Genomic DNA, 18,268 nt, shown 5'->3' with positions numbered 1-18,268 from the left:
TTGATTATGCAAGAATGTCTTTGCCTTGCATCAGTTTGAGGCTTACCTCTCATTTTTGTGGCTATTCTTCAGTATATGAACATTATACCCATGTAGGAAAAGAGCCATGTGTCTTAAGACATATGTGAAAGATATGTGTGCACGTTATGGCATCATACCTGTGTCTAACCAGACATGAAAGTGCAATGTTGGAGACATCAAGTCATACTTCTCCCTCCAAAAGCTTAATAGACTCCATGCCTTCTCTCTCAGACAATTGCATTTTTCTGATTTCGTATGTTTAGCTTTAAAAAAAAAAAGTTTACTAACTTGTATAATTTACATGACCCTGGGGTTCATGGTCAAGTAATTTTTGAATCTTGTTATCTTAGTGGTTATTCAAATTTAGAATGTTGTAGGCACATTCAAAATATCTCTTTACAATCTAAATGTATCATTACTAAAAAAGGAAACTTCTTTTAATATACACCCACAGCTTAACACACATTGCGTCACAACTAAGACCACAAAGACAGAAAAAGCCACTAAATAATGCCCTGTCGGCAATGAACCTCCAGTTATAATGAAAAAAGAGACAGGGATAAATAATGACAAAACACTCATGAATGAATCTGCAAAAATATATAATGGTTTCAGTCTTTCAAATCTAAAACATTACGGGCCACAGCTCATCTGACTGTCTGTCAGCAATGTCTTTTACATAGGCCCCACCAAAGTGAACATGAGTTGCCAGTGGTGTGTAGTTTTAACTATAGAGCTTTATAATGCAAGTTTTGAGTTACCACCCAGGCACAGTTGTGCCTGTTCAGTGAAAAAAGCAGCTGTACTGGAGGCCAGAATGGTCCTGCCCTCTCCCACCATGCTGCCTAAAAGCCTGGCAATGGCTGCTTTCAATGCATATTATGTTGTAGGTGGAGCATTCACTTCAAAGTAGGCCCACCCACACCACATGATGAAGAACTCAATGGTGGCCCCTCTCCACCCTCTGCACATGGCATTACCCCTGCTTCTTCTGAGCATAGCTTGCACTGCGGGGACCCAGGGAGGCACCAAATCCTCTGTTGTGAGGTACATGAGGGCCTCCCATGAAATAAATGCTCTGTTCGCAATGTAGTGAGCACAGGCAGCATGGTGGGAGAGGAGAGGGGCATGCTGGCCTCCAATAGAGCAGATCTCTACACTGCTCTCCATGGAGAGAGTGAACCAGGATTATGCCCTTAACCAGATAGCCCTATAACATATACTAAGTGCTATAATGGAGGGATTGTTTAGCTTAGAAAAAAAGCGAGGAAGGGGAGACATGATAGAGGTGTACAAAATTATGCATGGTGTGGAGAAAGTGAATAGGGAGGCATTTTTCTCCGTCTCCCATAATACTAGAAGCCAGTGGAGTCATCCCATGAAGGTAATTGGTGGGAGATTCAAGACAGATAAAAGGAAGGACTTCTTCACACAACGCACAGTTAAACTACGGAACCCACTTCCACAAGATGTAGCGATGGCCACAAATTTGGATGGCTTTAAAAGGGGATTGGACAAATTCATGAAGTAGAAGGTTATTACTGGTTACTAGTTGTGATGGCTGTATGCTACCTCCAGTAGCAAAGGCAGTATGCCTATGTATACTGGTTGCTGGGGAAGATTGGTGGGAGGGTGCTGTGCACTCCTGCTTGTGGGTTTCCCGTGGGCAGCTGGTTGACCACTGTGTGAACGGAATGCTGGACTAGATGGGCCATTGGTCTGATACAGCAGGGCTCTTGTTATGTTCTTATGCCAGTTTGGCACAGTGGATAGAGTACTGGATTCAGACTGAGGAGATCTAGGCTCACATTATGTATCAGGAGACTATTCGTACATCACTGAATGACTCTAGGCCAGTCACAAACTCTCTGGCTGACTCTGGGGCAGTCACAATTTCTTAGCCTCGCATTGTAAAGAAAATATCGGATGAGCCTTTGCTTTTTAAATATCTGCATCTATTTTCCATCAACAAACAATCATTCTTTCACACAAGTGGACTTGACTCATACTGGAACCTTCAAATCTTTTTAGTGTGTGGGTCCTGGTTGGACCAGGCCCCAGATTTAAGACAGGGAGGATTGCAAGGTAGGGGGCATTCACAGCGGGTTTTGCCCCACAATGAAATTAAGCTAGCAATAAGAATTCCAGATAACAACTTTGGGGCATACATGCGGTTAAAAACCCTTTCTTATTACTACGAATTGGTAGGAAACCTGCAGTGTGGAGCGAGATGGCTTGGCATTCTCTCTGATGAATGCTGTACGTAGTCACTAAAAAAGTTGCAGGATGACAGCTGCTGTACATGTAAAGGCAACAAATGTTGTGTGACCAGAGATGACTGGCATGACATGTGCACCTTACGCAATCGTGTTCCCAGCTATTTTAAAAATGTCCTGTGAAAAAGTCCTTTAATGATGATTGTATCAAAAACAAAGTAACAAAAAACTACCCTTCTGGAAAATAGATCTCTTTTGAGCTTTTCTCTGTAACCATCTTTTTAAAAGTCTACTAGGTTCCATCAATATTAAAAAGAAATTTGCAGCAATATTTACGAAGTGTTATCTACCGGAAAAACAATTTTGAAGTTATTATGTTTTAGAATAGCCCCACAGGCAACCTCCTGTAATCCCTAGCTTTGGAACTCTCTTCCCTTGCAGGCATGAACAGCATGAACTATGAGCCAATTACTAAGAGACATGCAGAAGTGTACCATCTCAGAATTAATATGGGAGAAACTGAATGTTTGAATACATAGCTGTGTTTTCTCTGCATAGCCTAAACTAATGTAATACCCCCCCTTCCAGTCTAAATGAGACATCCTTCCTGACATGCTGCCTTTGACAAGCTGGTCCCACACAGAACATCCAGACAGTTAACTGAGCCTTGCCGCTATAGAGATGGGGGAGAAACTCATTTGGTTATCTAATTTCGCACTTTTTAACCTATATATGAATCAAAACTCAGCTATCCTTTAAAATTTGCACTGCTCCAAATTTTGCAATGGAGTTCTCCAGTCAAAAATGTGTACAGAAATGCATATATTAGGTAAAGTGTGCATTAAAATGCATATATTAGGGAAAACAACATTAAAATGCATTATTTCAGGGGAAATTGTTTGCAAAAAATGTGTATATTAGGCAAACGTATGTACAGAAGTGCATGTACTGGGAGAAATGTGCACACCAATGTATACACATTTTCACAGAAACATTAAAAAAATTCAAATTGATGCAGAAATGGGATTAACTGATCTTATCATTGGAAAAATGAGAAACTGAAAAAGACAGATTTGTCTATCCCTAGCCATTTGTATTGGGGTCACGAAGAGTCGGACACGACTTAACGACTGAACAACAACAACAAGCCATTTGTATAGATCTGAATGGATGGAGGAATTAGACAGAATGGCTAGATTCTGTCTTGAATCTTGCTTTTGCTATGAATTTACTAAGCGGTCTTAAGCTAGCCACTCTCTCTCTCTCAGCTTCAGCCTGAGCCCATATGTGAGATTAACAATATGGACCCACATTGCAGGGTTGGTATGAAGATGTTAACAAGATGATGTATGTGAACACTGAAAATGTGCTTTATGACTGCTAAGTTTGAGTGTGTGTGTGTATGAGAGAGAGAGAAAGAGAAAGAGAGAGAATGGATTACCTGAAAAAATATGGAAGAAAATCATGCTTAGCCACTAGATGCATTCTGTGAAATTTACCTGTCATGTGATCTCATGAAATCCCAAATCTTTGAAATGCCATTCTGAAAAACAAAAAGCCATCACTAACATTAGTATAGCATATTAGTCTACAGTCTGATACCATACAAATCAATCAGGTGTTATATATATATTATACACACACACACGCATATGTATATGTGTATATGATTTTACATGTGATTGTATTTTATGTTAGAAGCCACTTTGGAAGCCATAGATCTGACAGAACAGCAGCATATAAATATGTTTATAAATGATACATAAACTGTATTTGCTTAATCTGGAATATTTTGGCAAGAACTGTAAACGGAAAGAAGCAATGCCAGAACAGGAGGGGGGCAAATACCACAAGGATAGAGATAGTAAGCTTGATGGGGGTTCGAAGCACCATCCTGGACTTCTGGAAGATCTACTTGGCCTCCCTTCACTTCCCAGCTGGATGACCAAAGGCAATAGAGGACAAGATCCCTGTACCTGTAACAGTTGTGTATAAACTTGCCATGCCTCCATGCTATCAGGCTGAGGAAAAGTTACAACTCGACTAGCAGCCCTGAACATTTAGTAGAAATGCAGGATATAAATTGAATAAAAGGTAAAGGTAAAGGTGTCCCCAACCAGTCGTGTCCGACTCAGGGGGGGGAGGGGTGCTCCTCTCCATTTCTAAGCCGAAGAGCCAGTGCTGTCCGAAGACGCTTCCGTGGTCATGTGGCCGGCATGACTGAACACCGAGGTGCACGGAACGCTGTTGCCTTTCCCGCCGAAGCGGTACCTATTTATCTACTTGCAATTTCTTGCTTTTGAACTGCTAGGTTGGCAGGAGCTGGGACTGAAGATGGGAGCTCACTCCATCAGGCAGCACTCGGGTCTTGAACTGCTGTCCTGCCGACCTTCCGGTCTGCAGTTCAGCATCTTAACCACTAAGCCACCACGGCTCCATAAATTGAATAAACAAACTATTAAGCGTACAGGACTCCTATTCTCCATTGCAAATGGCTGGCCTGTTTTCCAGGTCCTCAGCAGACATTGCACATGTGGTAAGGTATAACACAGCACTAATAAGGAGACCAAGTAAGCTTGAAAGTTAGGCAGGAATAGTACTGAGAATGGCAATCAAACTTTATAAAAACAGCCTTTTTTCCAAGGTTGGCTGAATGTATAAAAATGTAAGCAAGTTATAAATGCCAGTGACATGATACCTTAAGGAGATGCTGCCTTATAGCGAGTCAGACCAATGGCCCATTAACCCAGCACTGTCTGCTGCCCCAGTACTGTCTGCTCCCCAAACTAGTGATCTCCAAATGTGTTGGACTACAATTTCCATCATCTCAAGGACAGCACCAAGTTGGGTAACGTTGGGTACTCCGATAAGGTAGCCTTTGGCTCTCCAACGACTCAGGTCGAGGTCTTTCGCAGTACTACCTGAAATAGGATCATCATGGAGTATTATATCCTGTGAATACACTGCCAAATGTGGCAGTTCATCTTTTTGCTGATAAAACTGTTGCACTTTATAATTATTTACATTCGGGTCCAGTCCCTGACCAAAAATGTTGTCTTTTGTGGCAAAAATACGCAAACATCTGCACCTCTAATTTAACTTGCATGATTTATGTATATGTTGCAGCACATGGGACACTTACCTTAAGATAAGGAAAGAGCAAATCACAATTTGTTGTAGTGAACACATAAACATTCGTTACCACCCATGCTTCATTTGTGAATACATGAATGCTGTAAAATCAGAGCTACCTAGGTGTGGGACAGTTCATGATCACTGCCATATATGGTAAAATTTTATGCGTACCAGCTAATCACTGGGAGCCTTCTGCAGAGGGGTTATGATTTGTCACACAACTGGCTCTGCCCTGCTGATACCCAAGAGGTTCTCAGAGGCCTAGTATAGGCGGTCATTTGGTAGCTGCTTCCCTAGGCATGGGGAAGAAATTCATTCAGTTCACATTTAACTTACCTAATAGTGCACCAAGACATGAACTGAAACTCAGTTCTCCAAATTTTGCAATCAAGTTCTCCAATCCAAAATGTGTATTTTATGGGAATGTGTATTCAAAACTGTGTATATTAGTGAAAATAACATTTAAAAATACACTGTATTAGGAAAAATACTTGCAAAGATGCGTATATCAGAGAAACATGCATACAAAAATGCATGTATTAGGAGAAGTGTCCACAAAAATGTGTATGAATTCTTATGCAAACTTTTAAAAAATTCTCAAAGTTCGGGAGAACTGAATTTATGATTGGAAAAATGAGAAACTGAGAGAAACCAAAACTGACAAATACATCCATTCCTACTAGGGATGGGGGAGAAATTTCGCACTTTTGAACCAATACACAAACCAAAACTCTGTTATCCTTTGAAATTCACCTTTCTCCAAATTTTGCAATGGAGTTCTCCAGTAAAAAAAGAGAAGCATATATAAGGGAAAACTGCATACAATGTTCAAAAAGATATCATATTAGGAAAACTGCTTGCAACAATGTGCATATTAGGCAAAATTGTGAACAAAAATGTGTGAAGTAGGAGAAATACATACAACTTTCCCTGCAAACTTCTTAAAAAAATCTCAAAATTCTGAAATAAATGAAAATTAAAAATGGGAAAATTCTCAAAGTTTGGGAGAAAATGAACTTGAGATTGGAAAAACGAGTAACTGAGAGAAACTGAAATCAACAGATTCACCCATCCTTACTGTTCATCTCAGGAGGTATACTTCTCACATGTAGGCACAGTTCTAACAGAGGTTAAAAATGACAGAACTTACAAGCAGATATCAAGGAAAATGGATTTCACTGAACAGTCTCATGAGAGAATAGACATTCATAAAAGCAAATTATTACTGTATGGGATATTACTGTTCTGGCAGCCATGGTTTGGGCAGAAAAGCTATGTAAAATTCACTTGCCACCCCTTACCTCTGGCTCCTGCTCACCTCTGCGAGCTCACTAGTCCACAGTCTCCAACATTCCCTTATGTGTCCACACTCCTCCATTGCTAACACCTCAGAACTAGGACTGCCACCCGATTAAATACATTTTAATCAATTAATCATATTGATTAAGGGTGGGGCATGCTGCATGGCTGGGGCATGCTGGGAGTTGTAGGACTTTTTCTGTCTAAACTCAAAGGATTGCACCCCTAATCTAGTTAATATTCAGCAATTAAATTTGCAAAAATGTGCACAATGGTGAAACAGTGTTTCGGAAGCAAAATTTCGGAATTTTGTTGTTCAATGACGTAGCAGGCATCATCTTAGATACATCTCCAACCTTCCTGCAGTGGTCCTCTGCATTTCTATGCTGGGCATGGAGCAGGGACGGAGCACTCTCTCCCTCCCCTGCCAGCCTTCTCACTCGTCTACATGCAATTCCTTGTTACATATGGCTGCCAGGCTCGTGCTTAAATAAAAGGGTGATGAAAATTTTTTTTTATATATATATATATATATATATATATATATATATGTGTGTGTGTGTGTGTGTGTGTGTGTCTCCGTGTATAAATAATTTTTCATGCAGGTGGCAGGCACAGTCTTAAAAGAGGCATTCTCCTTTTGCTCACACAGATGAGAAATGCCTCTTTTAAGCTGCATGAAAAACTCTATCTATCTATCTATCTATCTATCTATCTATCTATCTATCTATCTGCCTTTTATTTAAGCATGTGCCTGGTAGCTGTATGCAACAAGGAACTGCATGTAGGTGAATGAGGCGGCTGTCAGAGGAGGGACGGAGTGCTCCACCCCTTCATGGAGGCCAAGTGGCCCTTCTGTGCTCAGCATAGAAATGCTGAAGGCTGCTGCAGGAAGGTTGGAGCTCTCTGTCCCTCCTCCTCTGCCATTCCTCAGCAAGCTAGTGGTTTTTTATTGTTGTTGTTGTTATTATTGCAGGCTAGTAACTTCTGTGGACAAGATTTGCAAGACTGATAGATCTCCAAGTCACAATTCATTAGGAGGACCTTTTAGTCAATTTTAAATCAATTAATCAAATTTATTATCAATTGAGCATTGCAGCTTTGCTTGAGACCCCTTAAAATACTCTTAGGCTGATTCAGGCACATCATTTCTGACTGCCAAACTGGAGTGGGAAACCTATGACCCTCCTGATGTCGATGAAGTACTACTCCCATCATCCTTCACCACTGGCCACCAGTGGCTGGGCCGAATGGTAACTGGAGTCCATCATCATTTGGGGGGGGGCACAGGTTCCCCCGGCCTGCTCCAAATAGTAGTTTGGAGGATCAGGAATGAGGTCTGTCACCACGGCCTCCCCCCTTCCCATTCCCTCTGTCACTTTTTTAATGAGTAACTTCCTGGGTTGATCAAACAATAGTTTCTTGTTACATCCATTCGATCAAAATCACAGTTTGGGGGATCAGAAACGTTATCTCTGAACCAGCCTATACTCACCTAGGAGTAAGCCTCATTGGACTCGGTGGTTCTGAGTAGACACAAATATAATTACATTGTTAATCTCTTTTCATGTCATCACCATCTCCTAAATTGCATTGGCTGTGTGCACAGTGCCCATGTGGCAGTACCAGCTCATACAAATGGCACTTTTTCAGGAGTGCTTAGCAACAGCCCTGCACATTCCCATGGTGCTTGGAAGGGAGTCACCTGCTAATGTGAACTGGCCCCCAGACCTGTCTCTGTTTCCACCTTTGTGTTGGGGGTTCTGGAAGTACACTCAAGTGTGAAAGTGGGGACAGAAGTACCTTCTGGTTCTTTCCGCCTCTTCTCACCTTTCACTCCTACCCATTTGTCGCTGTTCTGTTGGATCATCCCATTATAGCTTTTGTCAGCATACTTCCATTTGGTAGTATACTACAGTGAAAAAGCTCCCATGTTTGTGGGTTCTTTCATCTTCAGTCATGAAGCCATAAATAGATTAAGAGTCTGCTAGCATATGCATGATTCTGGTTCTCCCTATGCACTGATCTGATAATGCTTGTAAAGTTATGCCCTGCTTAACTATGAATAAGATCCAATTTTACATGGCCAGCTTGCACCTGTCCAAATAAATAAGGCAATAAAACAAATGAAACAGTCCACCATCCCATTGTTTGCAATGGGAGAAACTCAAATGAGTACCATTTGCTGCTATTGTCCTGGTGTAATGTAATTTGTACTCGGCTATATGCAGCTGAGTTTCTATTGTGCCAAATGCCAGACTCCTTGCTAACAGTCCAGTATGAAGGCTGCTAATTATTAATAGCAGGTAAACAGTTACCAATGGTTATATAGCTCTGTGTACTTTACAGCACACTAAATCCAACGTGCTTATGGTGATTTTATCAGGCAATAGGCAAGATCATGGCACTGATTTTTCATTCTTCTGTTCAACAAACCTATTCATTTACAGTGTAATGAAGAGACAGGCAACTCAAAATAGTGTATCAGGGGCTCCTATTAGGCCCCCAAACTGAACCACCACTACCACCACCACCTTTATTAAACATCTAAGAGCTTCTGCCTATGTCTTGGAGATGTGACTGAAGTATATATTTGGGGGTGGGGGAGGCTAAAGCTCCTGATGCTATTCACACTGCGGAGGATTAAGTAATTCTTTGCTTGTGTCTTGGCTTATGTGGAACAAAGTCAGTAGCCAAAGCCAACATTTTTCGCCCTTTAGCCTTTGTTCAACACATGTAGCCCATATTAGAAAACGCTTGACTATTGGGGTTTGTAAAGTAACAAATATCTGTGTGTTTCTCATACAGCAGCCCATTTATTCATTTCTACTTTTAAACATACAGTAGCCAAGTGCTTCCATGCTAGCTGGCTTGCATTCCAGTTGCTCAAGAAACTAACTAAAACAACAAAAAGGTTAGAGCAGCATCCTTTCAATAATGACTATCCGCAAAGGACTGTTTAAATAAGCATGTTTCCACCTGCCTGTTAAAGTTGAACAAAGTTAGACTAGTGGGCCAACTTAAGGAAGGAGTTCTATAACTCGAGTGCCACAGTTGATAGGTCCCCGCTATAAAAGATTGATATGACCACCAAAAAAAGAGAAAGAATGAAACCCAGAGGAGGACCTTACCATTAGGTCTTTAAAAGCAAGGATACCCATATGGGAGAAGGGGCTCTCTCTGTGCTGGGGTAGGCAACTTGTTTGGGCTGCAGGCACATTTGGCAATTTGAGAAACTGTGCTGGGAAGCACCACAAAATGGACACCTTGGCAAAGGACCGCCCAGAGAGCTTCGGCGGTTTGTTTTTGTGAACCGCCCAGAGAGCTTCGGCTATTGGGCGGTATAGAAATGAAATAAATAAATAAATAAATAAATAGGACAAGTAACCTTGGTCTGAGCTCCAACACACCCCAAAACTCCTTTGAACCCACAATTCTCAGCACCAACAGAAAGCTATTTTACAGCAAATCCAGCTGCCATTAAGAAAACATGTTTGCTTTGTTTTTTTTTAAGTGAGAGGGGTAGGGCTCCTTGGCAGGCACCAGTAAAGATGTTTGGGGTGCATTGGTGCCTATGGGTGTCACGTTGCCTATCCCTGGTTTTATAGCTAAAAGAAACAACCTGTGACATGCACTGCCTCTAGAAGAAGTAACTTTTTTTTCAAAATTAGAGGGCCTATAGCTCAGTGGTAAAACACATTCTTTCCAATCAAGAGGTCCCAGATTCAATCCTTTTTATTTCCAGTTAAAAAGATCTCAAGTAGCGGGGCTGGGAAGAATCTGACACCCTTGAGAGCTGCTGCCAGGTAGTGGGCTAGCTGGACCAGTGCTCTGACTCAGTATAACGTAGCTTCATATGTCATAGTGAAGACATTCATCTTCCCTAGGCCATGCTGTGTTGGACATACAGAGCTGAACTGTTGAGCAAAAATAACAGAAAGAAAGTGATGGGAGGATATATGCATCAACTGAGTGTGTGTGTGTGTGTAAGAGAGAGAGAGAGAGAGAGAGAGAGAGAAAGGTGGGGGTGGAGAGATGCTAAACCATCATTTTCCTCTGCATGAACCTTTTCAGCCTTTTTCTTCCTGTCTGCTGCACTCTCTGCTCCCATCAGGTGAAAAAGCCATTTTGTTTATCCATTTTCCATTTCAGCCTAATGGAAATCGATTTCACATCTACAGTGGTTTACAAGAGAAGACAAACTGGGATTTCGTAATTTGATGGAGACGACTTCTTTTTTTGCCAGCTGCATTATTAATGCTGATTACTGTCATGCAGAGTCAATAGCTAACATCTCCAGTGACCATGGCAATGCCCCTGCACGCTCCCTACCTCTAGGTCAATCTGAACTTGGTGCAATTCGTTTGCGTGCATTTCCATTTGCATGCCTTCACCCCTGCATTGTTTTAATTAGCTCTGCTCGGGAGGAATTGTGTTCAGTATCGCTTTGAGCGTGGCCTTCGTGTAAATGAAAAATAATGAGGAAGAAAAAACAGTGTCAATCACCACTTAAAGCCATAGGGGATTTTGAAGGTAGCACAGAGCCAACTCTCTGTATGGTATTGTGAAATCGGAATTATCGACATAAATTGTGCATCATAAGACAGAGGCAGCACGTTTGGGCTTGTATGGATTTCTTTGTAACAAACTGAAATGAGCTCCTTTCTAAACACCACTACAAGGCGCACAGCATTCCAATACCTCCTCATATGGGAGAAAATGATCACTGCCCTTTTAAGAGAAATTTCCCACACTCCTAGTGCAGAGCGCCAGCACTGTGTCATGGATATAGTGTTGAACATAGACCCGAGCTCAAATCCCTACTTTGGTCACTGGGTAATTTTTGCCTCTTAACCCAATCTAGCACACAGGGTTCTCATGAGTCTAACATGGGTCAATCCCTATGTAAATACCACCTTGAGCTCCTTGGAGGTCCATAGATGGCTATGCACTACAGTGCTGAATAACTTAGACAAGGTAGTCATGTTTAGTTTTGATGCTGTGGTCCTTGGTGTGCATGGGAGCGCTGAGGTGCAGAAGCGATTCAGGACACATAAAAGGAAGTACTTCTTCAAATAGCACATAGTTAAACTATTGAATTTGCTACCACAAGACGTAGTGATGGCCTCCAATTTGGATGGCTTTAAAAGGGAGTTAGACAAATTCCTGGAGGTAAAGGCTATCGATGGCTACTAGTCCTGATGGCTATGTGCTACCTCCAATATCAGAGGCAGTGTGCCTATGAAATGTAGAATTCATTACTATAAGTAGAAATACAATATATATCACCATAGTGGAGAAGACTGTCACCAGGCGATCTGGTGGCTGCTCAGTCCACTGTCCAGGTACTAACTGTTGATGGGCAATATCAAGGTCCCTGCTGCCCTCCCTTCTTATTGTTATATAAACTGGACTTGGACTGGGATGTCTTCAAAAAGAGTACTGTAAAATAGGACAGATGGCCATTCTAGCTGGCCCTACCATTAGGCAATGTGAAGCAGCTCAACTCAGGAAGCAGATTTAGGGCTACTATTAATAATTTAGGTCATAACCTTATTGGGATGGCCGTAAGCCTCCAAACTCGTAGGCTTACGGCCATCCAATGCAGAGCAGGAAGTGCGGTGGAAGCAAACTTCACCTCCGGGTTCCTCCTGCTCAGTATTTTGGTTATTTTTCGCCCGTCTAGCTAGAAGGTCTGCAGAGCGGGAGGGAAGGAAGCTAGGGAGGCCTGAGGATATGGCGTAAGTGGCCTCTCCAGTCCCCTCCCCTCCCCCTGGCATGCCTTTCCCTCCTCTCCAAGATCGCCTTTGTGACCTCAGAGAGGCAGCCGATGCGATTCTCCATGCCTACTGCAAGGGAGAGAGGAGCTCAGATTCCTGGCTTCGAGGCTGGAGCACGGTCTCTGACCTCAGATCCAAGCATCCAAACTATCCTATGGCCGCCCAGACTCTGTCTAGGGGCCATAGGATTGCTCCCTTACTTTATTATTTTATTTTTATTTTTACCACTATAGGAGCTCCCACATTGGTTGACCCAATGTGATTCACTTTGACTATTACTACGTCTATATCCTGCCTTTTTTCCTCTTGCAAGGAATCCAAGGAGGCTTACATAGTCCTCCTCCTCCTCCTCCTCTCCATTTTACTCTTAAAACAACCCCCTGAGGTAGGTTAGGCTGAGAGTCAGCAACTGGCCTAAAGTCACCCAGTGAGCTTCATGGTTGAGTGAGGACTAGAACCTGGATCTCCTGAATTCCAGTCCAACACCTTAACTACTACACCACACTGGCTCTCACAATTTTAAATCTGAATTTGATCTTAATTTTAGTTGGCTATCCTGATCAACAACAAAAATTATTAAAAACAAACACACACCAGGCATGAGTATAAATATTTCTCACCGCGACCCAATAATCACCTAGAAAGGCATACAACCCAAAGTTTAATCACACATTGCAATTTTTACAAACCGTATCCATTCTAGTCTTCAAAGTGAGTGTTATATTTTGGCAGGAGATTGTAATGAAACTGCATCCAGATGGTGATGGCGGTATAGTTTACTGTTCAAAAGGTGCCATTTTTTTCACCCATCAGGAGGTAAAACAAACATTTGAGAACACGTTCGCTTATTCAACTGTTAATGTGATGCAGTGGGCCAGGCCATTATGTTCATTTCACACCCATCATCTTCTCCCAGGACAGACATATTAAAATCTGTGGTTTGCATGTTAACTTTTCCCTCTTATTGTCAGGACAATGTTGCAAGGTTACTTTTTTAGGCACAAACTGAAACACCCTTTACTCCTAAGATTTATAAAGTCTTGATTTACTTTCTGACAATACCACCAATGCCATAAATAAACTGTTATTTCAACCAGCGTGGTGCAGTGCAGAGAGTGTCTGATTTGGATCAGGGAGACCTGGGATCAAATCCCCACTCAGCCATGAAGCTGACTGAGTGACTTTGGGCCAGTCACTCTCTCTCAGCTTAACTCAATTTAAAGGGTTGTTGTGAGGATAACATGGGATAGGCCCATCAGCACTGCCTTGAGTGAGGAAGTACAGGATGCAAATGGGAAGTGTATTAACCAACAGACTGCTATAAGCAAGCACCGTTGTGCAAAGCAATTACATTCTCCCTATAAAGCCAACTCTTTTCCTCAAGTATACAGTAGTGTACTGAAATCGGTATCTGAAAGGGGGAGGATATGTTGCTGGTGCTAGGAAACCTGATAGGTTGGGAGATTAAAGTTATGACTTTTCTTCCTAACTTCAGTTTACCACCAGGTCAGCAAAGAAATTAAGGTTATAACCTGGGATACAGATGTGGGGTAACTGGCACCGACACAAATTGATTCCAGAAAAAAAAAAAACACTAATATCTTGTGGCTTTCATGTAATATATGAAAGAGACATCATACCGCCATCATACCATACGACCAATTTTTAAATCTTTAGTTCGGCTTAACATTTTTTTATAGCCCTGACCCATTCTTACACGTTTGGGCAGTAATCCAGCACCTCACACAGGCCATTTTAAGATTTATTTTATTTATTATTTATTTGAAATATTTGTATATTGCTCTACATCCAGGCAGATTCTGGAGCAGAGAACAATATAAATAGGATAAAAGAATAAAAACACATGTTAAAATAATTACTATTTTTAAAAAGAAACAAAGTTCTGATAAAACCGTGGCCAGTCACCCAAGGAAGGCTTCATGAAATAACAATGTTTTCAAGAGGCGCTGGAAACAACACAATGTTGGCACCTGCCTGACCTCCAAAGGCAGGGAATTCCATAGGAAGAGGGCCACCACACTGAAGGCTCTTCTCCTGGTGGACTCCAGTATGTCCATAGGTCCATGTGGAACTACTAGGAGCTTTCCCAGTCAGTGACCAGGCAGGTGGATAAGGGAGAAGGCACGCTCTCGCAGGTATCCTGGTCCCAAGTTGTTTAGGGCTTTGTACTAGAATCTTAAACTTGGCCCAGTAGTGAATAGGCAGCCAAGATGAGTGTATGCATACTCCTAAAAGAATTGCAAAACGTGGCAGGTGTCGCTCCTACTGGGGTCTACAGAGTTTGGGTCCCCCATTTCTATTTCCCCAGGAAAAATAATCCTCTAGCCAGAGTCAGCTCTCTGCCGATACACTTGTGCTTAAGCTTGGCCCAGCTCTACCACAATGGAAGGGGGAAGTGGTGTAACTAGAATAGGGCAACAGACACGTGTCTTACATACAACCTCAAGAGGGATGCAAAATGGGCAAAGATCATGTAACATTAACAGTCATTAAGGGCGCAATCCTGTGTATGATTAGACAGAAAAAAGTGCTAGAACTTGCAAAATTCCCCAGTCAGCATGGCTGGCTGGGGAATGCTGAGAGTTGTAAGCCATTTTTCTGTCTAAACATGCACAGGGTTGCATCCTCAATTAAATAAATACAATCAGCTACATTTTTATACTGCCTTTCCGCCAAAGCACTCTTTGCGGTTTACAATTTTAAAATAATAGCTAAGATTATTAATAATAAATAAAAAATAATAGCTAAGTGATACAAATGGCAAAAGGGAATGGGAGGGAAAAGGAAAATAAACACATTCAAGGCAGAAACTCTTTCATGATCTTATATAATGAAGATACATAATGGAATTCCAGGTGGAGTTCTGAGAAGGAAAGCGCAAAATGGCAATTGGGCCCTTGCCTCTCCCTCAGAAGCAACCCAGTGGCATAGCTGCTAACTAATGTCATGCTTTCGTTTCCGTATGTAATGATTAAGCGTGTTTTCAAAATGATAGACAAAAAGCCAGATACCAGCTTTTCCAAAGGCCTCAGCAGAATGGGCCCGTTGCATTGTCTCACTGGCCCTGTGACTGCAGTTAACACAGTAAAAGATATTCAACCACTGAATGCAGGAGGAGGAGAAATCAGACATGTGACTCTGGACAGCAGGAAGTGGCATATTACGTCTTGCACAACAGCTTCTGAGCAGGAGCAGTCTATTTGAACAGTGAAAACTCTGAAGTTCAGCAGCAACTGTACTACTCTTTGGCAAACCAATGAAGCAAGTGGCTAACATGTTGGACTAAGACCAGGCAGACTTGGGTTAAAATCCCCACTCAGCCATAAGCTGAGGTGAGCGTGGGGGGGGGGGGTGAGCTTGGGCCAGTCATTATAGCTCAGCCTAACCTACCTCAACTAGTTGTTGTGGGGATAAAATAGCCAGAGGGAGACCCATGTTTATCAGCCTGAGTTCCTTGGAGAAAGGGCAGAATAAAAATGCAATAAATAAATAAACAAAAAATAATAATCTTATGGTTAAAGTGACCAAGTGCTGGGCCTAGAATTATGAGCTTCCCTCCAAGTGTAGAATTAACTAGTTACGGCATGGGAACCAGGGGAATTGAAGTATATGCAGCCAACCTCTCCTCTAAACTGTGGAGACTGAACTCAACAGGGAAGATCATTATTCCACCCAAATTGCCCCTCTACAGCAAATTTCCTAACCACTTTTTTTTTAAGAAAAAAAGTGGGGGAAGAAGAGTTGTCCAAAACTATCAGAGGCACTAAAATAGGGTGTTTTAGCAGGTGACAGCTTTCACCTCTGGGTAGTTGTAACTATAATGTCTTTTTTAAAATGATATATTCATATTTTAAATTAGAATCACAACAGTCTTCTAACAAGCAGTCTTCTCATTGATACGTTTTACTTCGAAGGCAGTTTGAGGCTCAGCCTCGTCAAAGTTCCAGAGAAGCCATTTTCCGCTCACTTGCTTTGAAAGCCATTAAAATAACTTGATGAAGAACAGCAGTGGGGGGTTAATGGAAGGCAAGGCTTAGAAGCAATCTTTAGATTTTCCCCTAAGACTTTCTCACAGGACCTTCATACAAAATCACAAGGACCTTTCACCTCCCCCCACAACAAAAATCAATACAAAACGGACAGATGCTACCAACTTGGCAACTCCAAATTTCAAACTCTGCTCTTCATAACGGATAACAAGTGGCGACCTTTCTCTCTCCAAACTCTGAACATGCAAAAAAACATTATTTATTTTTAAAGATGATTAGTTTTGTTGTTGTCCAGTTAGGGATGGACAGAACTGTCAGTTTCCTTTTCTCCTGCATTCATATTGTTTAAATCTCAAGTTCTTTCTCAGTGAAATATGAAGAACTTTGCAAATTTTGGAAAATTCTTATCAAAAGTGAACTGAAATGAAATTCTCACCCATATGCACCAGCAAACTTCAATAGGCACAGCTATTTCCAGCATGGAGAGGTCCATGTTGTATCTGCTTGCTATATAGCCATTAAGATAAGTAGCCTGTCAGGAAAAAGAGGTGGCAACCCTAATTCAGCATGACAATCATAGCTGAATACACAGGGATACAAACTTTTAAGGCCTTGGATAGAGGAATCTGTCAATTTTGGTTTCTCCCCCATTTGAATGTTCTTAATTCCAAATTCTTTTTGTCCGGGATATGGAGAACTTTGGTTTTGATAAGAATTTCCAAATATAACCAAACTGAAATGAATGTTCTCCCATCCCTAGGTCAAGTTTAGTATGTACAGGATGCCATGTAAGATGACAACAGCAGAACATTGGCTAGCTTACTTCCACTGTTGATAGACAGGTGGCCAGGTCAGGATTCAGAACATGCCTGCACCACTGAGGGCCACTCCATACATGTATGTTCATCACGTAATGACTGGAGCATCAAGTAAAAACGTAAGAACAATTCTGCCAGAGCCAGCCCCATTTCCCGCAGTGACTAGCCAGTTGCTTAGAGGAAGCCCATAAGCATGGGACGAAAGCAACTGCCCTTCCTCATTGTTTGCTCCACCACCACCTCCAGCAACTGGTATTCAGAGGCAAATAGTCTCTGCTAATTAACTGTAATGGCTATTGACAGCCACTTATAGACCCATCCTCCATGAGCTTGTCTATATACAACTTGCACACAGACATGAATCACAGATAAAATGCAACAGCAATTCACACCATCTCAGACATCATGACTTTTGAGACCTGGATTTACACATGCAGCAGAATTGAGGTGCACAAGTGCTGAATGGCGTGCTGAATGTCAGAATGGACTGTACCACTTTTAGAGTGCAACTGCGGGGGCAGGGGGAGAATCACACTTGAAAATGTGCTCCTATTTTAAAAATCCCTACAAATAAAACACCAGGAGAAAAAAAGGGGGGGGGCTCAGACCATCTCATGTTAAGTGTATGTGTACTAAGGGAACCCCCCCCACACACACACACCAGAATGTCCGTCCTCAATCTTTATGAGGGTTTTCATACCCCCCTCCCCCCAAACCTCTAAACGTTTAGCTGGGCCAAATGTTTTTTCCAGCCTTAGCCCTTCACATCATGTTTAGCTCTAAAGTGTCCTAAACTTCCAATTAAAAATGTACAGGTGAGTATGGGGACAGTACTGTTTGCAAATGTGTCTTTGTAAACAGGTGTTATACAGGTACACTCCTCAAGGAGCCACGACTGTCTGCCATCCTCTGCTGAACGCAGATTTGGAGTGTATCCAGATTCACATCCATGTTGTGTGAAATGGCCCTGAGGCAATCCAAATTCTCAG

The 18,268-nt window shown here is 41.9% G+C and overlaps 1 protein-coding gene across 9 annotated transcripts in view; it reads right to left on the bottom strand.

Moving 5' to 3' along the window:
* NUDT14 (nudix hydrolase 14) overlaps window positions 1-18,268 on the bottom strand; it is a 70,351-nt gene that overhangs the window by 33,834 nt on the left and 18,249 nt on the right. For 4 of the 9 annotated variants that reach the window (XM_084837176.1, XM_084837214.1, XM_084837156.1 and 1 more), the window contains exon 2: window positions 3,737-3,780. In XM_084837176.1, the coding sequence (XP_084693302.1) occupies window positions 3,737-3,753 (17 nt within the window). In that variant the 5' untranslated portion in view covers window positions 3,754-3,780. Of the gene's footprint in view, window positions 1-3,736; window positions 3,781-4,935; window positions 5,159-16,897; window positions 16,994-18,268 lie in introns of those variants that run through there. The other 5 variants (XM_084837188.1, XM_084837197.1, XM_084837224.1 and 2 more) reach the window with 2 other exon arrangements.

This window comes from Heloderma suspectum, chromosome 1, assembly GCF_057233095.1.
Source record: "Heloderma suspectum isolate Gila_16-S chromosome 1, 16-S_ref, whole genome shotgun sequence".
In the NCBI taxonomy this organism is placed as follows: domain Eukaryota; kingdom Metazoa; phylum Chordata; class Lepidosauria; order Squamata; family Helodermatidae; genus Heloderma; species Heloderma suspectum.
Note: the sequence above shows the minus strand (reverse complement) of the source record. Positions and strands in the feature narration are given on the sequence as shown.